The 24,775-nt window shown below is 42.4% G+C and overlaps 1 protein-coding gene across 2 annotated transcripts in view; it reads left to right on the top strand.

Annotated features, from left to right (window-relative positions):
- Window positions 1-752: 752 nt before the first annotated feature.
- The window catches only part of ahcyl2b (adenosylhomocysteinase like 2b), a 60,411-nt gene continuing 36,388 nt past the window's right edge, over window positions 753-24,775 (top strand). For both annotated transcript variants that reach the window (XM_085376523.1, XM_085376524.1), the window contains exon 1: window positions 753-1,124. In XM_085376523.1, the coding sequence (XP_085232649.1) occupies window positions 789-1,124 (336 nt within the window). In that variant the 5' untranslated portion in view covers window positions 753-788. The remainder of the gene's footprint in view (window positions 1,125-24,775) is intronic.

Below are 24,775 nucleotides of genomic sequence, written 5' to 3'. Positions count from 1 at the left end.
TACCACCGCATTATGTGATGCAGTATATTGACTAGAGTATTGATAAATACTCTGGTACACACAGAGTGTAATAGCGCAGCCTGCTCTTGCTTACTTTGACAAAACAAGTAAAATGGTAAATGGCCTGTAATTGTATAGCGCTTTACTAGTCCCTAAAGACCCCAAAGCGCTTTACGCATCCAGTCATGCACCCATTCACACACTGGTGATGGCAAGCTACATTGTAGCCACAGCCACCCTGGGGCGCACTGACAGAGGCAAGGCTGCCGAACACTGGCGCAACCGGGCCCTCTGACCACCACCAGTAGTGGATTTTGTACGTTGTAAATATTTTATTTTAGAAAGAAATTTGATTATTTTTCACAAAAAAGATCTAAGTGTGCATTTTATGAGATTGTCTCTTGAAACCGCATTATCTGCAAAGCTCACGTTTGTTATGTAGTTTATTGTCGTCCTCTTTTTATTAAAAACTGCATTTCCCAGAGTGTATTTAACAACCCGGCTATCTCTATTGGGAAATGTGGTCTCAATGTCTATTAGGACTCTCTTTTTAGCTAATTTAAATGTATTATAATAATAAGTAACGATATTGTTCTTTTGCTGCATGTATTGACGTCGAATAAAACGTTACTCATGAACGAATAAGTGGTGTGAGAAGTGTCCTGTGGGCCATTGAGCTACTTAGTGGAACTACAAGAGCCACAATGCATTTGGCCGTCGTGGCTCCTCCGCTCACATCCGCTTGACTCGCTATCGTGCTGGAAAAAGGACTTTGAGAAACTGCAGCGATGTCAGTCCAGGTTGTGGCAGCGAAAATGGCAGAGGTCGAACTCAAAGACGTCCCCACCGGCAAAGACCTGCCGGCTGAATCCCCGGTGACACCCACGTCGGAAGGCAAGAACCTCCCCAGAAACGACCCGCACGAGGCCGGTTCCGCGGCTGCCGTGTCCCCTATCGCGGAGCCTTCCGCGAAAGCCGGGGAAGGAGGCACGGGCTTGCTCACCCCAAACCCGGCGAAGATGCCTCAAGCGTCGTCTATGAAACGCTCGGACCCGCAGCAGAACGGCGGGGAGGCGTTTGTCAACCGGGACGGAACCGTTGCCGAGGCTCCTCGCATGAAAAAGGTAAGACAGGCGGCATTTTTCTCCCCTCCACATAAGTGCTTTTGTATATCTCGCTGTTGCTGGACCACCACTGAGGACCTCGCCGCAGCGCGAGCTTGCTGGGAAAGCTGGCATTGTGTGACGATGCTAACAGGCTAGCTGGCACCAAAGCTGAATCGGCGGCGGCCGTTGACGGTTTAAATGATGCTTTTCACTGCTTATAACACAAGGGAAGGAATGTTATTCTTTTTCTCATACCCGTTTTCACTAAGGCTGACATTTAAGTGAAATATTTAGGACTCAGGAGGTGGGCGACAGTATCCAACTGTTCTCACAAGTTGTGCTGATACTGGGTATTTAAAAGCTCTCTCATAGCATGAGGTCCCACATGCTTTTGTAGGTTTGTGTATATTTGTGTCACATTATCTTGAGCATAAACGTGACAAACGCAAAACACAGACCGCTTACATTTTTCGGATATGGTCTTTTCAGTCATAGTTTAATTGTGGCACATCTTTCTTATTTTTGAAGAAGCTCTGATTATTGACACTTGGGTGTCCTTCTGTGGAACTTCATGACCCTTGCTTGACCTCAGATTATTATGTTAAAACTATTCACAGTTCACTGCCTGTAAAACAGACATGCCGTTTTAGTTTAGTCAAATTTATGCAGGTGTGTGGTCTAACTTGGCTGTAACAGTAGTCAGTGATGTGTAACCCCTGTGACCTGGTTTATAAAAATAAACCTCTTTGAGTCTGTAACACCTATAATTGATACCGTAGGTGGATTTAGGCACTGTTTAGCTGTGGTTGTCTTATCGCTCTGCTCCTTACAAGGTCTTTTTTAGGACAGAAGAAGGGCAACGTTCAAGGAAAGGACATTTTTTTTATTTGATAAGAAAATGATTGCAAGAGCTTTATTAACAGTTGCATATCCTGTTATCTTTGTAGTGGACTTTATAAGTAGTGGTCAGCTGTTGCACTAATACACATGCCACTTTAGTGTTTTTTTTTGGCTTCAGAAAGCCTAGAAATTGGGTGAAACCTGGTGAAAGGACAAGTCGGGTGGGATGCACTCCCCACCCACACCCTGTACTACGTCAGTGATCCTATCCTATTAAACCAAACCCCGAAGGAAACCCTTAAAGACCCTTTAGCCAAATGTTTGGTAGTAACGTGAGAGAATGGAGTGCGCAGCACAGAGCAGATGGCTTCAAGTACCTCAGACTGTCAAAGCGAGCCGGCATCTAGAAGAGAATGAGCAGTCGGAAACACCGGGCTTGCAGGGGGAAGCGCAGCCAGAGCTATGGGAAAGCAACAGCCACATCTGTGCTACTGAGGAGGCCAAGTTTGAATGCAGGTGCAAGGTACAGACTGTTGATTAAGGGGAGAAGTAGTTGTGAAAATTTACTTAAAATAGTGCTTTTTTTTAAAAAAAAATTATTTGAAAGTAAACATTTTGGTCACACTTGTTAACTCTTTACCAATATTTCCTTCAAATATCAGTGCAGGCACTCTATTAAATATCTGATCATTATATGTTGATCTTTATATCCTGTTGTTATGGCTTAGCTTGTGTGATTAAAATGTATGTCTGTCTTTGAATTTTCATTGCAAGTGTGTTGTCTTGTTTCAAGTTCATGGGATGCAGAGAGTCCAGAAAGCTTGAGTTGAGGATGAACGCCATCCTGAACACTTTTAGGGCTGAAGTCTGCCTGTTATGTAAATTTCTGCAGTGTGTTGGAACTGTATTGGTCTGATCAACTGTTTTTGTTTATTCACAGAAGGTTGCCTGCAGCCTATTTATAGATGAAGTATAGCAGGAGTAATGGTACTGCATTATAGATTTATATGACCACAGCCTGGCCTCGAGCATCTGCTGAACTGTCCTTCCCCAGTTGCAGTAAAAGCTAAGTGAAGCACTGGGGACGATGATGCAAGTACGCAGCCAGGCAGGGCAGTGGTGTTGACTGACTGGCTGGATGGCTGGCTGGCTGGCTTTTAATCCTTGCCTCTATCATGTCACCACATGAGGGGATTAAAAGGCCAGCTTGCTGTTGTAGGTGAGCCCAGATGTAAGCTTTCTGAGTCAGTGATGAGTGTGATTGTAACCCGTCCAGCTTGGCTTGAATATCTCCAGCCTCTGGGAAGTTCTGGGTGAAGGCTCCAGCTGCGGAGTACTTCAAGAAGCGGGCCTAGCTGCTATCACGTTTGCTGTGCGAGACTCGTGTGGCAGGCAGACATTTTTGTAGCTGCATACTTGGTCAGTAGTGTCACCTGCCTGATTTGGCAGGGATTGCACTTCCTAACAGGTTTATGGGAAGCATGCATAGTGATGTTATTACCGTATTTCCCGGACTACAAAGCGCACCTGAATATTAGCCGCACAAGCTAAAATCAGGGGAAAATCCTGTTTTGTACATACATTAGCCGCACCTGACTAAAAGCCGCAGGTGTTTCAATGTTGACTTATCATATGTAAGAGAATATGCACAAAGGGAATTGTCAGGAAAGAGATGGCTGTTTGGAGACACACCCCTTTTATTAATATTTTGAATAACAAGTTATGGGTACATATTTGCATAACTTTTTAGGTATATGTACAAGTAGCGGTAATGGAACGAAACATGTACTGTGCTTCATAAATGAGTAACAAATGTAGTACATAACAATAACCTACAGCACACCAGAAAAATGGATCCGGACTACCTTTTAGGCTCAGGTGCAGTGACACGGCTTTAACAAGAAGAAAAGTCAGTCATTCACCACCATCTTTCTCTTCTTCCTGCGCACTAAAACCACCAAAGTCCTCTTCTCCAGTGTCGGATACGAACAGGCTCAGGATGGCTTCGTCATCCACTCTCAGCTTCTTTCCTTTGTTGTCACTTTCAAAACCAAACAAATCCTCGTTGTCAGTGTCAGTGTCGAACACCCTCAGAAGGGCCGTGGCGGTGTCATCCTCTCCATCATGCAGCAGTCCAGCCCTTCGAAATCCGTTGGTGATCATGGATGTTTTCAAACTTTTCCACGCTGTCAGATTCCACTGGTGGAGTTGAGCATAACTTGCTTTTCGCAAGTTTATCGGCGCTCATCATCCACGTCTCCTGCTGAACGGGTAGCGCTACTTTGAAGTTTGTTTTTCGCGCTACTTGTACAACACTATGTTGCCTGGCGGATGGACATGTGACCAACATACCACTCTTGAACCCCGATACTGTGTGTCAGATCACATGCCCTTCCGCCAGGCAACGTAGTGCCGTACAACAGCGGAACAAATAAAACAAATAGTCTTACGATATGACAAAAATCATGGACAATCCATAGAAAAGCCGCACCTGACTAAAAGCCGCAGGGTTCAAAGCTTGTGCAAAAGGTAGCGGCTTATAGCCCGACAATTACGGTAAATGATTTCACAGAACAGCAGGATCTACCAGGAACGTTCCTCTCTGTTGTAATGTTATATCACCTACTAAGCTGATGTTCCTGGTAGTGCTCACTGGTTAACAGGCTTAGTGACATGTGGCTCAGGACGAAAACAATTTTGAAGGTGGGGTTGTGTTTCACAAGAGTCAAAAATCAGCCCAAGTTGTTGTTGCCACGTGTTGATGGTGCTATAGGTTTCCACTCTAATGCCACTCATTAACTCATTAATTGTAACTATATTTACACCAGCTTGCTCTGTAAAAGGCACTATTGTTGTGATCAGTTTCATGCAGGTGTCAATATGGTGAGATGAAGCAGGGAGCTAGTACGATGTGCTGAAGCCAGCTGAGCTAAAGATTGCGCAGCCTGTTTCCTCATCAGTTCCTTCCATGCTCTCGTGATTGTTCCAAGTCATCTGGTGAAGGATATGAGGTGGCTACTCTGTGGTTTCTCAGCGTGGCCATCTTCATGCAAGCACATTGATCTTCATCTCCCCGTGACTGTTCTCAGCTACAAAGGCGAATGTGTCACTGTCCTTCCCCTGCGCCCTCTGATTGGTGAGTCACCTCAGCAACTGAGCTGGTCTGTGTGTGGGGGAGTGCCTGCATTGTGGTGATCACATGCACTTCCTAAGGGATAGAAGTTGAATTATGTCCTACCCCTACTTTTGTATTCATCAAATAGATTATAGGAATAAATATATTTATTCAAGTCCCCTCTTCAGATAAACTTGTAGACCCTGACAGATAAAAATTTTTTGAGATAGATATTTAGTTATTTAAATATCTAATATCGGACAATTTTTATTACATTTTTTGAAACGCACAAAAACACAAACAGATTTCCCTAACATTTTGTTGTGCGTGTTATTTATGAGTCACTATTAAGATAACATAACAATGCAGTTTTATTGTCAAAAGTCAAGGGTTACAATATGCTCTGCTCGACTCTGCTGGTTGTATTTGTGGCACACACACACACACACACACGTGTACATCTTTCTCACATCTATTTTATTACTTAATTTTTATATTTTGACTGCTATAAATACCAGTACCAATATATCGGTAAGGAGCTAATATCGGCCTATACATGGGCCCCACTGATATACTGGCTAGACTCTTGGCTCAGACCTTATTGAGCTCATTGCCAACTCTATTCTTTTTGGACTCTAGTAGAATGAGTCAAAGTTCAAAATAATCCTTATTTATCTTATACTGGGCCATGGTGCAGCACATCAATTTGCCAACCTTCTTCTGATTGGCTCTCCCTCCAAAACAGAAGGTTTGAAAGTAGGGCTGATGTGCTCACAGCTATCTCTCTGACTTCATACTGAGCCGAATGTTGAAACAGAATCTGACCCTTAATATTTAGAGCAGTCTGAAGCCTGTGGTTACTTGAACACACCTTGACCTTATTATCTGAAACTTTGGGCATGTTTAATATGAGCATCTTGAAAGGCGCTTCATAAATACAGTTTTACTTTTTGCTGGCGACTCCTTAAAAGAAAACTGTTATGGTTCCACTTTGACATGAACTATTGAGTCTTGAATTTAATACAAATTAATTGCTATAATTATCTTTTTGTTGGCTAGCACGTCTCTACTACAGATACAGCACAAAGAGCCGTATTTCTACTGTCATTTTTATATCTGTCTAACAACGTGACAGCTTCCCAGCTTCACAAGTGCCTTTAAATGCTGATTTGGAAACTCTATGACAGGACTAAAAAGCTCACAGGAGTTGTGAGGTCCCAGCAAGCTTTAACGCATTGTCAGAGGTCACCGGAGAAGCATTAAGAATGATCGACAGCCCGTGCCCAGACCTTGAACCTCATGGTAGTTTGAAGGCTTGCCTTAGTGGGAAAGTTCCTGGCCCCTTTTTAAGACAGTAGAGTGGACTGTCTTAAAAAGAACAAACCCAGTTGTAAGGAGTGGTGGAGAGGCCCAGGCAGGCCTGCATGGGATCCACTAGTTAATCAGACCTGGGTAGAGCTTTAATGGCTGTAGTAAGTGGTTGGGGTTTTAATGTGTGTGTTTGAGTGCATAGCTTGAATGTAAATGATTGATTAATCAGTTAGTCACTGGTAAGCCTGATTGGTTGTATGTGTATGTAATACTAACTTAAAAGATCAAAGAGCTATATCTGTGGATTACTGTGAAATACTTCCAGGCAAGAGACCAAGTAATATATCTCAAAATAAATGCTTATAGGAACTGAATGGTACTGTTGTGTGATTTGGCAAGTCTGAACTGCCTCTTCCACTCATGGTAGAGGGTGTATATTTGGCCAGCTTTGCCCTCAGTGCACTTAGCTGAGGTTTATCGCTCTTTTTAATGGCCTATGAGTGAAACCCCCGGATTTATCTGATCTTTCTCTGGTGCTCTCACTCTCCTCTTGCTCAAATTACCATGTCACACCACTTTTTATTTTTGCTCCATCTCCCCTCTGGTTCTGCTCAGGCTGTGTGCCTCATGTCAGCCTGCTCAACAATACTTTCCAAACAGTGGATCAGCAGACTTCTTAAAATAACCCCCAAAACAGTCTGAGTTACAAACTACCCACACCGCAGGATACCGCTTCCTCTGTCGTTTTTTATTATTTAGCTTTCACGCCGTGTCTCACTTTCTCACAGTCTTGGTGTTCCCGTACAGCACAAGACCTTTTCCCAGCGCGAATCCCAGCACCACTATGTGTGAGATCATGCCTGCCTAACCATCTTTATCCATGGCACTCAGGCCAAATCAGGAAATGGACTGTTAGTACTTTACACCAGTTACAGTTTCTCTCGCTCCAAGTTGCCAAATAGTTAGCCCTTCATCGCTGTCCAGATTGGTCGTTGTAGCGGCTGCTCTGCTGTAGGGCTGCATGCATGGATGGATAAAATAAGAATCAGAATTTTCACACTGAAAAGGTGGTCACGTGGTCAACATATTTGTTACAATATTCTCAACACTAAATAAAACTAACCAGCAGCCTGGTCATTAAATCCCAGTTGTGCAATTGATAAATAATGGCTGCTTTCATTATGTAATGCATTAAAGTAAAATGCCACAACCAGCTTTATTTATATAGTGTTTTATTCACGTATGAATACACACAACTCTTGCTGTACTTCCATTAACTGTGGACTGGCTGAGAGGTGAAGTCAAGCAAACATTAGACAAAACTGTGAGCTGTAATAAATGTAATAGAATAGAGTGGGCATAATGTAAAAATCTTTATAAACAGTTAGTCCTGAGGTCTTCTCCATACCCACACTCACATACTTGCTTTTGGGAAAAATGATTACAGAATCAACTAATTTGGATTATTGTTTTTCACGAATGTGGCAAAGCTGTCCAGGCTGAGGAACCTAAATGAAGCAACCAGTTGAAAGATGCCTTGCAGCCTCTGAATTTGGGGCAGAGACCAGAAGAAAAAAGAATATGCTCAAGGTGCACTCTTCCCCAGTAAAGTAACAAATTGAACCCTTAACATCTACTAGTTTTTGGCCCTCTAGCAATGCTGAATGGTATTATGTAGTACTGTCACGAAGTAGGTAGTATTACTTTTCTTTGTAATCTAGCAACAGCCATCAACATAGAAGAAATAACTAGGTTCACTACCTAGAGGCATTGTTAAAGATTCAGTGTATCTACAGCCACATAGAAAGAGAATCTGTGAATGCGTTCTTTGTTTCTATTGGCAGTCCCTCAATGGATACCTGTTCTGCGGGCAGTGGCTACACTGCTTGATAGAACTATGCGGTTGTACAGCCAACATTTGGTAGGGACACAGGCTGCTTATGGTCTTATGGGTAAAAGATGGTTTTGTGGTGGTTGTGTGGACAGCTTTGCAGACCATCGTTTACGCGTTGTAGGTGTTTATGATCAGCGGTGGCCGGATCACAAACTGTGTGATACTTTAGCTTGTGCCGTTGGTCCTTCAGCCAGCTGCGGGGAAGGGCAACCTAATAACATATAAAGAGCTGAAGCGAAATCAAGCGTAAGCTTCTGGGTTTATTTGTGCAATTTGCTAACATACTTCCTCTTTGTTGTAAAGTAAATCTGGTTTGGCACAGGAAAATTCCAGCCTATTGTGAGGCTGGTGGTAGCACAAAAATACAAATTATAGGCCAACAATCCAAATGCTGTCGGTGTCTCTGGTTATTATAAAGAATAAACACAATAGATAAACACAATGGATGTCTAATGTTTCTTTAATGGAAAGGGGAACTAATTGGCAAGTGAAAACTAAACAAATTGCAGCACTTAAAGTTCCTGAATGGGACAGCACTCTCTGCCAAGTTTGAAACTTCCCACCATCTTACAGGCACAAAAGTTTGCCCACCTGTATAAGAGAGCCATTCAGCTGTGCCTGTATGTGATGCAGTGCCTTCTGGTGAAATGGCAGTATTTTGCACCCTGGGATGAGAACACATTATCAGGGTAGACTGTCTGTGACATTTTAGCACAGTGGTTATACAGGGTTACCTTGGCATTAAGGGTGTGCAGCTGTCAGATTGGGGAGGGAAAAAAAAAAATCACTGATCGCTTGCATTTTACCTCCCAGTCTCCTGCTGTTCTTACAGCACACATTCATTTCTAAATTAGGTTGCACCTACATGTATCACCTTCCACTGGCACATGATGCTGACTTTACTGGCCTTGACATCTAGTGCTCAGTAGATGGGATCTGAACGCCTGTCGTGGACAATTCATGAAGGTTTTCCCCTTTTCTTGCCTGTGGGTCTGGTTTGAGACTGGCACTTTAAGAGTCTTTGCATCCCTCCTAATGAGTGTACCACCCACACATACACATCTGCAACTCCCCAGTTGAAACTCATTTCCTGCCTTGTCATCCCAGCTTGGTATCACTGAGCATGTACAGCTGATTGAGTTACACATCTTTCCATCAATAGGCTTTTTACAAGCCTCAGATCCTTGGCACAGAGGAGGGAACATAATGAAGGGAAAAGAAGAGCACTCACTTTTCCTGGAACCCATGTTCATAAACAACCAGCATAGTGTGAAATTTTAAACCCCTTACTTTAGTTACTGTTGAACCAGCGAGGGAGCCCAGGCTTTTTGTTTGTGTGTGTGTGTGTGTGTGTGTATGTGCGACCTCCAGCCTACAATGCTGAGTACACATGAGAATCTGTGGACATTAACAGACAAGTCGCCAAGCATGAGAAGAAAATGGTGTTGGGCTGTGCTTGTTTCAATTTCCCCATACGATATAAATTATGCAAGGTTCTTGTGGCTCTGGAAAACAGAAATCTGTAATATTGTCGACTATGTAAACGTTCTTACTTATGGTTCTAACTTTAACACTGCAGTCAGTCACATACAAGTAAAACTGTAACAGAACAAACACCATGTTAGACACTTTGTAACACCTATAATTGTATGTTTTCAAAATTACACCACAGGGGCATGCTGGATAATGTTGGCTAGACAAAAACAACCTGTTAGGAGCTGAGAGAGGCTTCATCACTAAATTTGGGAGCTTTCTATGCTGTATGATTTAGTTAGTTTTAAAGAGAAGGGGGGGGGGGGGGGAGGCAAACTAACAATATAAACATTGAATCCAAGAGTCTGTTTTTGTTATTTAGTGTTTTTATTTTGTTATTTTTATTTTAATTCTGTTATAAGAAGCAGTAGTATAAGGAACTGTAGTGGTTTAAAAAAAAATGTCCGAGTCACCTGTCGTTTCTTGATATATTATTGCAAGAAAGCCAGACTTTCTTGTCACCTTTAAAGAGATATTGAGCAATTGTTCTTTGTTTGCACATTAGCTACTTTTTCGCTGAGTTTCAGATGACAATTCTCATTGGAATTTTTTTGTCTGTCTTTAAGCCACTTAACACTGACCCATGAATCATTCAAGCATAAAAAAGGAACCTAACTCAAGGGATGAACCATTGTTGTCTACACATAACTGACAAAACACTTCACTTGTTCCAGTTCTTTAACTGAAAATACCAAAGATGAAAACGTTTGACAGGCATAAAGTAGTATTTTGCACCAACAAGGTGGTTCCCAAAAAGCTGTTGTTCAAAAACTTGGCGTATCTTGCCATGGAGGGCAGAACTATCTGAGATCTGGTCATTTAGTTGATCAAGCTGCTCTTTATTGAATGCTCGTCAGAAATGGTCTTAGCTGAAGGGTGTCTGTGAACAAGCCATTTTTAATGAAGGGAAACTGAGAAAAGACACAAAGGTATACCAAATTACCCTGGAACTGGACTGAAAATCAGTGGCAGCAGTTCTTGTGGAGTGATGAATCCAGATTTTTGAACGTTTTGGTTCAAATCATCATTAATATGTACAGCAGAGATCAGGAAAGTGGTATAACAGCGAATGTCTATAGATGCTTGATTTTTCACCATGACAGTGATTCCAAACAAACTGTCTATGCTGGGTAGAAAAATGTACCATCAGTGATGGATTGGCCTCAGCAAAGCCCAGACCTCACCATTATTGAAGCAGCGTGGGATCTTAGAAGAAAGCTTTCTAAGAGAGTTCAGGCTGTGCCGAAGAACCCAGGCATGCTTAAAGACATGAAACCACTACTTCCCTTTAATTTTCTGTTGATTCTGTGAAAATATTGTTATTTTGCTGATCATACAGTAATATCAAAATGAAAATCTCCTTTTGTTACAGCACTAATTTAAACTAACAAAAACAAAATAAGTAGTGTACATTTCTGGTTGCACCTCCCAGCAATACAGCGAATGCTCTGTGCTTGAGCATTGCAAGTGAACAAAGGAACAACATTGTGCTCAAAAAGTGCTGCCTCACAAAAGGCCTTCACAAAGCCTGAAATGAGCCCCTACACACCCATCTGTCTATCCAGCTTCCTATTAGTTAGACAAAACCACCAACTCTTGGCAGAGAGAGACAATGGCTGCTAAAGCTTGAATCACCTTGGAGCTGGATAATGGATGTATAAATCCACTTCTAGATGTACACTTTATTACATTTGAGCTAAGGAAATTTCATTGATATGAGCAGAAGTAATGTTCTTTACTTAGTTAAGTCAGGCACATCATGTAAAGATGGTATTGCTAACAAACTGCTGTTTGAATAGTACTGTTTGAACAGACAGCCCTCTTCACAGTTGTGTTTTAGTATTTGATTTGTGGTCTTTTAGCAATCATTGACTAAAATGGCAAAACTCCAGGGTGTAAAACCCAAACAATAAGCTGAATGATGCTAAAATGTTACCTATAGCTCGGGGAAACTAGAGTCATATGATAATTATTTGCATAGGCGATATATGTGGAAAAAACCTCCTTCTTAGAGTAGCTTTAAACACCAGCTTTCCTCATATTTCATGTTGTTTGCTGCTGTGCAGGTTTTGTTGTTAGTCGGATTAATTTATAAAGACAAATCCAGCCTAATAACCAATGAAGAAATTGCTCCACAATCCTAATTAAACATAGATCATCGACCCCCATAATGGGTTTATTCAAAAATAGAGCAGCACCACCCCCTACTGTGTGCTTTTGATGTAATTATACCTTCCCCACAGGGAGCTGCTGCTATTTTTAGCATTTCAAAAAGAGGGAAGACAAAACACAAACACACATTTCCAGAGACAAATCACTTAATTTTTGAGATTTGTTGTGGCATATTCTAAAAGTGTGTGGTGTTGCTTTCAAGCTCGTGGAAAAAATTATTATATATAATTACTTAATTGATTTTTGGTTAATGTTAAATTATGTTTCTTTCTAATGGTGGCATTTATCGACCCTGCAGTGGCTTAAAAAAAGTAGACTGGAGATGGATCTGTATAAAGGCAGCAGATACAGGTTGCTCTTCAATTTGCTAAAAAGGCCACAGACACAGTTTTGATGCATCACTTAGTCATCATTTGTCGATTGTCGCGGTTTGTTTTCTCTCAGATGTGAGAGCCACATAGTCAGAGTAGAAACAATTGATTATTAAATGAGCTGATCAATAGTAATATTGATGGCTTGGTCATCTCTGTGAATGGAGGTTATTTGACCACAGCCATTGAATGGGAGTGTGAAGCCTTTGGGCACCAAACCGTGCCCTAGTTTGATTGACGTAGTGGGGGGGAAAAAAGACCCTGTTACACAACTGAATTTTGGGACTGTGCATGTGAGATAGATAAAGACTATAATTAGACTCAGTGAGATTTTCTAATAATAGAAAATCTTTTCTATTTAATGCCACAATGCCTCAATACAGTATTTCTTCTCTTAATTAGATATGATTTGAATTTGCCTGTTTTTAATTAACAAAGTCTAACAGTTTTTGGGGGTTTTTTTGTTTCTTTTTTTTTTTTAAATCAGAATATTTTGCTTTGTCAGTTTGGGCTGAAGACTCAAAAGTTTATCAGTAATGTTTCTGGTGGTCACTGCAAGTAAAATGTGGCATTTAAAATCAGCGACACAGCAAAACGTTTCTTAAAGGACATGTGAAAGCCCCCCCCCCCCCCCCCCCCCCACCACCACCACCACACCCACCCCCACTCAGAATAAGAAGGAAGAGTCATGTGAAAGAAGAAAAAAGTTCCAGAAAGGCCTGCATGTGTCCTCTCTCCCCCGTCTCTGTTAAGTAAGCAGGTAGGGTTTAATCTGTCACTAAGCCCCATCATTCATTGCCTGTTCTCCTCCAGTATCAGTGTCCCTGGGTTTTTACTGTGACTATCAGATCATATCAGAAGGACAGCGATTGTTTTAGTGGGGAGTGCTCTGTGTAGATGGCCCTGCATACTTTCCATAGTTTTATAGCAGCACTGGGATCATTTCAGGCAGTTGCAGTAAGAGAGAGGCATTCAAAAGGAAGTAGGCTCATTCAGTAATCCTCCCCTTATTATTATTATTATTATTATTATTATTATTATTATTTGTTTTTATGTTATTTAATTTTATTTTTTAAGATTTGAATTCTGATTCTCATGCACAGTTTGTAGGCAATAGGAAAAAAACTTTTTTTTTCATTCTTTCATTTTTTTCATGTCATGTTGGACTTGGACAGCAAACCCGAGCTTTCCACTGCCTGACAGCAATTTCTGCAAAGCTTGTTTAGCCAAAATGTGAATTTCAGTCTATGCAGACGGCAAAAGGTGTGTGTGATAGATAGATAGATAGATAGATAGATAGATATATATATATATATATATATATATATATATATATATATATATATATATATATATATATATATATATATATATATATATATATATATATATATATATTTTTTTTTTTTTTTTTAAATGATTTATCAGTCAATTGCTGTATTATCGCAAACGGATTGCTTGCAAAATTGCCAACTTAATCCCATTCAATTGCAGAGTGATAGCAGACAGACTCCATCTTATGGCAGCATTTATGACATTTAGTGACAGTGTTGGTATGTTATAAATATAATGTTATATCATTAGATAAAACATAGATGAAATGTATTGATAACACTTAACTTTGAGGACATAATAATTATTCCTTTTTCTTTTTTAAAACTAAGAAACTTGGATTGCTTTAATACAGAACATCCCTGTCAGTGATATGAGTACTGTCTAACTGCTGCTGCAGATCCACAGCAAACAAAACGTTCTCCCAAACAGTGCTGTAATGATATAATTCTTGTGGTAATCCTGGGGTGTCAGTTGATATGTGGGAATATTTGGAGAGTTGCAGAATAAGTTTTCCATTGTTATACAGCTACAAGTTGGTTCACACAGGTGATGTTTGTCCCTCATTTCTCCAAAGTGATTGGACAGCTAGGTCATAGGTCAGTGTCTGTCTAGTCAAAGGACATTTCTCCCCTCTTTAGGACCTGGGGGGGGGGGGGGGGGTGAAAGCTTGCAACAGAAAAGACACACAGTGCTTCATTGCACTGTTGGTGCGTGTAGCTTATCTACCAATGAGGCATTGTCATTAGAAACAATTGAATAAGCACTACATGTCCCTCTTAAAGATGCACCCAGACCGAAAATACCCACAGCTCCCTCTACTCTTGTACAGTTTCATCCTGGTGAAAACTTAGAATTACAGTTCAGGTCCATTCAGTTTTGTTTCTGCAGAACCAATTCACAGTATGAGTTGTCTCTGGGTGCTTTTTATTTTAATATTTCCATTTTTGAAATAAAAAGAAAAAGAGCGAGAAGTGAATTGGTCCCCTGATGGAGTCTAGACTCAAACATCTCCTTTTGCAATGGATTAAACTAACATTTCTACAAACATTTGTGTTCATATCAATTTTAATACAACTGATTAACAAATTAAAAAAAAAAGGACAACAATTTGCCAAAGTACCAGGTACGTAGCTGCTAGCTGTTCATCTACATAATGCATCTTTACTTTTTTTTTTTTTGGGACACAGTATGTGCTGATGCTGCAAATAGGCTTCAGTGAAGAGCTTAAGATGGCTTTCTCTGCTGCTGACGTGGCTGCACAAAGCCTCTACCAACATATACATACTGTGTGTGTGGGCACGTGCTAGCCCATTGGTAATTGCATGTTGTCTCAGTAGCTGCCAAGTGTATGCACGGTAATGGTGGGCGCATGAGTGTGCGTATGTGTGCCTTTTTATTTACAGTCTGAGCACTTGTCTGTGTGTATAAATCAGAGGGGGCATTCTTACATCATAGGCAACCTCAGGGCAGCACACTGTGCTCTGATTCTGAAACATATCCTTATACACACCACCTCACACTAGCTTGCTTCCTTCCTTCATATTTTTTCCTCCTTATTGCTCAGAGCAGTCAGAAATCTACAATTGGGTGAAAGGAAGGTAATAAAACCACCATCTGAATGTTGCAGCAGACATTAGGACAGGGCAGCACGTTTAGTTTTCTTTTTTTTCTCCAATTTTGGTTAGCTGCAGCCACTGTTTCATGATCTTAGCCCACAGAATCAGTACCTGGTGTGATCTTCTGCTGCTTCAACATTTTACATGTTTTGCATTCAGAGATTCTCTTCTGCGTACCCTGTTTGCAACGAGTGGTTATTTGACTTACTGTTGCCTATCTGTCAGAAGTCTGGTCATTCTCAAACCTCTTACGCCGAGGCATTTTCTCACAGAGAACTGTTGCTCACTGGACAGACCATTCTCTGTAAACCCTAGAGATGTTTGTGTTGGAAAATCCCAGTAAATCAGTAGTTTCTGAAATACTCAGACCAGTCCATCTGTCACCAGCAATCATGCTATGTTCAAAGTTACTTGAGTAACCTTTCTTCTCCTTTCTGACGCTCAGTTTGAACTTTAGCAGCTCGTCCTGACTGTGTCCACATGCCTAAATACACTACTTACTGCCATGTGATTGACTGATTAGATCTGGACAGGTGCACCTGACTTTGCTTGGTGTGCTGTGCTGTTGTCAGCTAATACTAGCAAGTTTGGCTAGCTAGGTGGACCCTAGGTGTGTCACTACACTGTATGGCAGCATAACACAACGAGAAGCTGTTTGATTTCTGGCCACCTGCTAGTTGATGTGTTGCCTGGTTGGTGTGTTGCCGGGGTTGTGGGCGGGTGGGTGCATGGGGGCCCACCCCTGGAGCAGGGTGCCGCCGGTGCATCGAGCCGCCTGGGGGGCTCTTCAACTGGTGGGGGAGATTGTCACATCTTGCAGGAGCTTTCCTCTCCTCGGGAGCTCTCTCTGCAGGAGGGGGAGATACAGGAGAGGTGGAGGAAGATCTCAGCCTGGGTGTTTATTGTCTTATGTAGTCTGGAAGATGAGTGGATGGTGGGGTGGGTGCAGTTTTCTCTGTGGTGGGGTTGGGTGGACTGTCCCGGGCTCTGTGGGGCCGGGAGGCGCTGCTGCACTGGGCCCCGGTCTGGATGGGCCTGGGCCCCCTTTCCCTGGCGGGTCGCGGAGTATGGGGGTGCCTACTGGGGTCAGCGGGGGAGCTGGCCCCAGGGAGGGGTCACCTGCCCCTCCCTTCCTTCCCTCCCCATCTCCAGCTGCCTCCCTCTTCCCGCTCCACCACAACCACCCACACATGCAGGGCCTTGGAGTAGGGGTATGTCACCAGGGTGCAGAGGAGGCTACCCCCCCCCCTCTGTCCCCTTCTGTCTGCCTCAATTTTATCCCACAACTTAGACATTCACATTACTCACACTCTCATTACACATACATATAGGGTCTTGGGGGTGGGCACGATACACGGAATCCAAAGTACCATCAGGGTGTACACCCCACCCCTGGCGTCGTTGCCCACCTCTCAAGGTTAAATACACGTAGACATTGAGGGCTAGCAGGAGGGACCATGCGCTTACCTGCTGCTCTGTGGCAGGTAGCTCCATGCCCTCCTGGGTTTTAAATGCACCTTAGAACACACATGCATCAACACTACAATGAGCGGGTGGAGGGAGGTTTGGAGTCTTCTCTCACCCCCGTTCTCTGCGACCTGCTGGAGCGGGGGGGCTAGGAGGAGGAGTTGGCCGTCCGACTGCGGTCTGGAGTGTGGGGCCTCCCTGCTGCTGCGGAGTCGGGGCGCTCTGCCTCCCCCCACTGCAGGGAAAAGGGTAACACCACCTGGGTCTGGGTGCAGTTCCCCCTCCAGGGGCAAGGGTACCTAGACCCGGTTTGTAGAGTACGCTTGGGGAGTGTGATCGTGTGTACAGCGTCTCTTTATGTCTGTCTCCACGTTGGTTGAGTGTGGAGTAAGTGCATATGAGAGCATGAGGGTGGGAATAGATGTTTGTATATGTGTGTGCCTGTATTTCTGTGTCTATATGTCAGGTTGGGTGTCAGGCGCCACCTCTCTGGGGACATCTCAGGCCCTCCAAGGTTTGGAGGCCTATCTCCCCCTACCACCACTTCCCCTGCCGGTGGCGGACTCCCTCAGGTGTCGGTGCGTTGGTGGTTCTTTGTGTCCGGGGATGGGCGTCCAGGTACACACCGGCTCACTCCTTGGCGGCCGCTTATCGGGGCCTGGAGCCTGGGGCTCGCTCGGGCCACTTCGGAGGTGGGGTGCCCCCGGCCTCTCGGCCTGGGGCTCGGTCACTCAGGCACGGCTGGCTGCCGGCAGAGCTCACGGGCGCGTCACTGCAACTCCCCCTGGCTTCTGCTCCGCGGCTGCTGAGTGAGCCCTCATCTGGGACTCTCCTCAGCTCTTTCTGGGACAGTGGCGCGGCTGCCCCTCTGTTGGTCTTCCTTGGTCTCTTGTGTTCTGGGTGCCTCTGGATGTCTGGAGTTTTGATCTCCTCCATACCTGCTTCATGCCCTGGAGGACGGGGCTGTGGCCCCCCCACACCCTCTAGCAGATCATTACATGAAGGAACCTTTTAAAAAAACAAGCGCGTCCATGCTCAGAGGTGTACACACGGGTGATCACACCCACAAACTACACCCTTTTTGGCTCCTACCTCAAAGCACACTGTGTTCTGTTGATCTTATGTGCTGCACAATAATGTTTAATATTTAGTATTTACTAGAGATGGCACGATACCACTTTTTTATGTCCGATACCGATATCATAAATTTGGATATCTGCCGATACCGATATGAATCCGATAGTGTTTTTTAATCAACAAAACTGTTTTTTAAATATCTTGCTGCATTTTGTATAAGTTCATACTCAAGTTTAAAACAACAACTATACTAAAGCTATTCTGTTATACCTGTATGCAAAAAAAAAATATTTCATAGTTCAGCAATACTGATCAATCTAATAAACTTAAACCTACACCATCCTCCCTATTCTGGTATTTTAAAGAGTACTTAGCATAAATATTAAGCAACCTAACTAATAGGGTTCCAACTCCCAGCAACAACAAAAATAAATAAATAAAAAATAGGGAACCACCCCTCACGCTCCACCTCATGATGCTTAATCGACGTAATCAACCTTAATTTGATGCAGTGTGAAACAAAATGCACAGAAATCAATTATTTTTCAAGAAATATTAAATAGATTCAACATCTTTCTTCAACAAAATTGCAGACTGCACAGATGGTACCTTCCCAAAGGAAAAAGTACTATAGCTTACTAGGGTATATATATTAGACTTAATAGTCACTATATACAGTAATTGACTTCTATTCATTTTACATCAAATTAAAACTTTGGGTGTCAGATAATTATTTATTAAAAGCTCGACATTTTAAATGAGAATAAGAAAGAAAAGTATGTCTTTGTGCCCCTTTTCCCTGTTCATGCCCTATCGGCCCCCCTGGCTAAACTTTGCTAGATCCGCCCCTGCACAGTTACAGCCGTCAGCTGTAGAAAAAGATCCTCGAGTAGAAAGTAATATTAAATACATTCTAACAATAGCTGATCAAGCTTAAACGTGCTGCTGTTGTTCAGCCGCTGGTTTCCTCTTTCTGGTGCAAAGTGGGCCAAAAGCAAACTAGAGACACAGACTCGCGACAGAAAAGCTGATCAGCTGATCGTTAAGCAGTTTCATGATTGAAGTAGCAGCAGGAGAGGCAGTCGCTCCATATATCGCTTGTTAAGCTTAACGCAGGAATGCTTTACAAACATTCAGAGATGGACTTACACACTTGCTTTACTTCTCTCGGGGATAACTTTGTCGGAGATGAAATGCCGGGTTGCTAGCGAAGCTCCAAATGCTATCCAGACCACCACAGGTCCCACATGCCACAGCCGCTCTATCACGTGATGCATACTGCTCCGACTGCTAACGTTCTGAGGTGAGTTACGGCGTGTTGCAAGTTTTGTGAGGTGCTTTCGTGATATTTAATGGATCGGATTACATTTTTTATTTTTCTCCGATATCCGATCCAGTAATTTAGGTCAGTATCGGACCGATACCGATACGTAATATCGGATCGGTCCATCTCTAGTATTTACTGTCATATTCCCATATATCATTGTGATGCAGTTTATTCTATTACTCTTGTTCTCTTCTGCTTGTTTTCTTTTTTCTTTCTCAGCAGGTGATCCAGGTGATTGATATATGCATTTTTTCTTTCTTTTTTTTTCTTTCTGCTCATTCTGTTGGTTTTTGTTTTTTGCCCTTCTCCCCCGTCCCTCTTCTCAGCTGTTTCTCTTTCCCTCTTTCTTTCTCCCCTTCTTTCCCCCAGTCAAATCTGTCCCGTATTCAGTAAGTGAAAATAAAATAAACAATAAAAGGTGAATCAAATGGACCATTACGGCAAGGCTGGGATGGTCAATTTGGTAAAGTAAATCCGTTGGGCATCTTTCTTTGCCTTTAGACAACAATTCTGATGGCAAAAGAGCCAAACGGGACAGGCAAAAAAAAAAAAAAAAAAAAAAAAAGGTTTCTCTGCCTTTTACTTGCTTGTCTGGTTTGTGTGTCTGCTTCTGCTTTGCCAGAGCTTGCAGACTACAGAGCCATTTCAGTAAAAGCCAGGCGTCTGCCAGAGTTCTGCCCCTGTTTTTGTGTCTGGCCTTTCCTGTGGCGTGAGTTCAGACACGATCTTAGCCACAGGCTTGTTTTTCAGATGGTTATTGTTTTGCTCCATGGTGCAGGTTGTTCTCTCCAACTATTGTTTTCTTTCTTTTTTTTCATTTTTTGTAGAAAAATCTATGCATGGGTAAGAAACCCTACTCTGTCGCCTTTAATTTCACTCTGACAAAGGCAGTTTCTCATTACAAAAGCAAAATGGACTCTTCCTTTCATGCCTGTTAAACATGTTGGTCAGTAACTTAACTTTTGTCTATGGAAGTGCCAGTGACATGCAACATTGCACAGTATTTAGACATCAGGCAAAGATGAGACTGATGGCACCCTTTAACGCAGATGTTACCTCCCTGAAGGCCGAGCAAAGATCGACAGACGGTCTGCTGCTTGCATGCGATCCAGCGGTAGCGCAGCCTGGGTGTATGACAGGCCGAGCTGTCTTCAACAGCCTCAATTGTCAGCCAAAATGTCAGTCAGCAGCGTTGTGCGTGCTTGAAGATCCAGCCACCTGTTAGCTCTGTCTGGTTGATAACATTGTTCACAAGGTGGATAAACTGTGATGGTTCAGTGTAGATGTTGTGAGAATAATAGAAAAAAATGGAAAAATTCTTTCATTTTTTTATTTTCTTTTTTTAAAGACTTGTCCGCCAGTACAGTTTGACTTAAATCTGAGGCTGCTGTAATCCAGCCAAGCTGTGGGCTGTGTTTGATCTCACTTCAATTACAGACGCAGGGAAATGTGTAAAGAGAGGGAGAGCGACATAAGAAGAAAAATATATTTTTAAAATATTGTCGACACCTCTCTGTCTGCTGCAGTCTATTATAGGTTTTCTTCTACACAAACACAATAGTAATCCAAGAATAGCAAGTAAAACCACTGAGAAGCATGTCCACAGCTCTTACATGTGGCATCCAAGAGCAGCTTACAAAACAAGCACATAATAAACTGTGGTCGGCTCCACTCTGAATCAAGATTGTTTACGGAGGAAGAGTTGTAACAAGAATGGAGTAAAAAGAGAGAATCATTTATGGTCTCTTTTTAGTTGCTTCCTTTAGGACTGCACGTCCTCTACGGAGTGCTGCAAAGCAAGACATCCGTTGCTTTGTCTAGTACACTTCATAAAAGCCTGAAGGACTTCCTCTGCTTTAAGAACCAAGGCCAAAACACACTGTTAACAAGATATTGTAACAATACGTGTTTCCACCAAGGTGTCTTGACGGCTCTTTGGCTTCTTTATAGTGACACACTGCTAATATCAAGAGGCCATAAAAGCTCCCGTTTCAACAATGGTGAAGTATTGAACAGTTATCGAAAACGTTAACCTTGCTGGCACACATATTAATGTTAGCCACCTAACTCCTAGCAATTACCATTAATTGTGAGTCACAAGCTAGTGTACTCCTGGTGCCAGGTGTTGTGCCAAAAAGTGATTTCCAGTGCTTGCTAAAAACTGTTGTAAATTACTTGTTGGCCTGTAATCTGTCAAATACATGTCAAACAAATCTCTCATGAATGATTAGATGCCATTATGAGCCAGAACATAGATACCTTTCACAATATTAAAGCTGTAATCAGTTCTTAGCAAAGTGACATTAATCACGTAAACATTATCATTGACATTAAAAATGTCTTTTTCAGAGGCGTTCTGGCCAAGAGGAGAGCAGCAATTTGAATGAATATAACAAAACGGTTCTATAAAGATATTTTAAGTGGCCATAAAGGACCCAATTGATTATAATGTAGATCACAATGGTAGGGACAACAAGTCAGAGCCATAGAGATACTTGAAGAACAGGTCATTTCTTCATTTTATGTATAATGCCTTAATAAGTCATGCTAAGTAGAGCCTATTTTGCAATGTGAGCAAATGTATTAGATCAGGGGTGCTCAATACGTCGATCGCGATCGACCAGTCGATCGCAAAGGTAGTATTGGTAGATCGCATGGCATTAAAAAAATAGATGCCAGCCTATCATCCATCCCGTCACTTGATTGATACAGGGAAGCCAGTCAGATGACATCGGATTTTTTTCTGACGCTTAGGTCGCTGCGCATGTGCAAACAGCGGCGCGAAGTGTAGTAAAACTGACAAGCTAGTCAGCGAGTTAACTCCAATTTTTAGCTCTCGGTTTTTTCTAAACCTAAGAAAGGGTTAAAAATGAGTGAGGGAGCTGGACCAAGTAAGAAGACAAAAACGTATCACTTTCATACGGAATGGGAGGAAGACTTTTTTTTCACGATGTCATTTTCGAAGTGCGTTTGCCTCATCTGCCAGGCTGCCATCGCAATGCCAAAGAAGGGAAATGTGGAGCGGCATTTTCGAACTGTTCACGGAAAATACGACACTACATTCCCGCCGAAAAGCGAGCTAAGAAAGAAAAAGGTGAAGGAACTAAAATCCCAGTTGTCCGGACAGCAGTCATTTTTCACACAACAAACTTCAAAAGCGAAAGCCGCCACCGAAGCATCGTTCCGGGTGAGTCACATCATCGTTAAAAACAAGAAGTCTTTTCAAGATGGAGAGATGGTAAAAGAGGCATTCGTTGAAGCAGCTGACTCATTGTTCCGAGACTTTAAAAATAAGGCAGAAATAACATCTTCGATCAAAGCTCTCCAGCTGTCAAGAAGTACAGTTACACGGCGCTGTGAAGCCATGGCGGAGGATTTAACCCAGCAACTTTGGAAGGACATCGGAGATTGCCAGTGTTTCTCACTGCAGTTGGACGAATCTACGGACGTGAGTGACACAGCCCAGGTGTGCATTTTCATTCGTATGGTGTTTACTGATATCACTGCAAAAGAAGAGCTATTAACAGTCCTGCCCATGAAAGAACAGACGCGAGGAGAGGACATATTTCAGTCGTTCAAAAACTTTATCGAGAAAACCCAGCTCCCAGTGTACAAATTGGTGTCTATTACCACAGATGGAGCACCCGCAATGGTTGGCCGCTTGAATGGATTTATTGCCAAGTGCAGGCAGGACGATGCTTTCCCGGACTTCCTAAATTACCATTGCATAATCCACCAACAAGCGTTATGCGCTAAAATGCTCAACATGAAGGAGATCATGAATGTTGCAACGAAGATCGCCTGTTCTATTCGTGCCAGATCTCTTCAAAGACGGTTATTTCGTGCACATCTGGAGAAGGCTGACTGCGACCACTCTGAGTTGTTGCTACACACTGACGTGAGGTGGCTTAGTCGAGGGAAATTCCTGCAAAGATTTCGAGAGCTCTGTCCGGAGATTAAGGAGTTTTTCCGTGTAGCTGGACAAGCAGAATACATGCAACTTAATGACGGTCAGTGGCTGTTAGACTTGGCATTTTTAACCGATCTGACAAACATGTTGAATGACCTTAATCTACAGCTGCAAGGAAAAGACAAAACAGTGATCAACATGATCAGCTCAGTTAATGCTTTCAAACGAAAGATGCAACATCTCTCTTTAAAGCTGCAGCGCCATGATTTGATAAACTTTCAAAACCTGGCGTCAGAGCTGGAGATGCAGGGGATGGCCTGTTTGCAACTTGACAGTGCACGCTACACAGAGCAGATTGACAATTGTCTGTCAGAGTTTGACAAACGCTTTCAAGACTTTTCTTTGCTCGAGCCAGTCGCTACCTTCATGTGCTATCCTTTTCGGGAAGATGCTGATGTCGATTCACTCGCATCAAAAATTGCAAAACTATTTCACCTGAACTCTTCTGGAGTGGAAGATGAGATTTTGACACTACAAGCCGACATTGAGCTGAAGTCCAGAGATCATGGACAGTTCTGGAACTTACTCACAGAAGTAAAGTACCCCAACATGAGGAAATGTGCTGCCTCTTTGACTGCATTATTCGGCTCCACTTATTTATGTGAGTCATCATTTTCCCACATGAACATCATTAAGTCCAAGTACCGTTCCACCATGACTGATGAACATTTGGAAGTGTGTTTGAGGCTGGCCGTCAGCAGCTACTGTCCGGACTATGCATCCCTGGCTGATTCAATTCAGTGCAAGTCATCAGAGTAAACTCAGGTAATGACAAAAAATTTACATTGTTAATTGTGTTGTGAAATATTGGATATTGCGGTTATGCATGTATATACATTGTAGATATAAAGAATCCTCAATATATTTATAAATAAGTATATGTTTTGGATTTTTGTAGTGGGTAGATCATGTTGACTTGGTCATTTTATAAGTAGCTCACATGCGGAAAAAGTGTGAGCACCCCTGTATTAGATAATAAAAAAAATAAAAAAAAACAGAAACATTGGGAATCACTTTGTGGCAGATTATTACTTTTTGGCACATCACCGGTCCCAAGCATGGATAATTGGCATGTTTGCATCAGGAAGCGCATCTGGCATAAGATCTGTGTCAAATGAAACCTATGGATCCATCCACTGTTGCAACCTCTGTGGAAATAAGGGAGCAGTCAGAAGAACCTTCATCTAATATCCACATAAGCTTTTTGATTTTAACTTGTTGTCTAATAAGTTAACATTCATGTAGTACTGTGTTTGATATTCTAGTGTCCAGCCTTGTTGGATTATTACCTGTGTTAAGTGACTAAGAGATGGATGCCCAAGCTTGTGGCATTCAAAAACTACATTTCCCCAAAGGACCATTTACACACATAATAATTACCTATAAATGTTTTTGACCACATTGCATGAGTTGTTGCAGATGCAGATCAATTTTACAAGATATTTCTTTTTGTAATATATAGGGAGCATTTGGGTTAATTTTAATATTAGATTATATTGTATGCATGAGCATTTTGCTTTTACAACCTTTGGCACATGGGTAGGGTTCCTACTGTTTTTAACTCTGAGTTAAAGTCTCTACTTTTAACTAAATGACTCCCAGATTGGGGACAGTCTGACAGAAGCACTTTTAGGATTTGGT

This window comes from Diplotaxodon limnothrissa, linkage group LG17, assembly GCF_057381915.1.
Source record: "Diplotaxodon limnothrissa isolate DT_005_m linkage group LG17, D_limnothrissa_male_GT1.1, whole genome shotgun sequence".
Lineage (NCBI taxonomy): Eukaryota > Metazoa > Chordata > Actinopteri > Cichliformes > Cichlidae > Diplotaxodon > Diplotaxodon limnothrissa.
The sequence above is the reverse complement of the archived record's forward strand: the minus strand, read 5'-3'. Positions and strand labels throughout refer to the sequence as shown.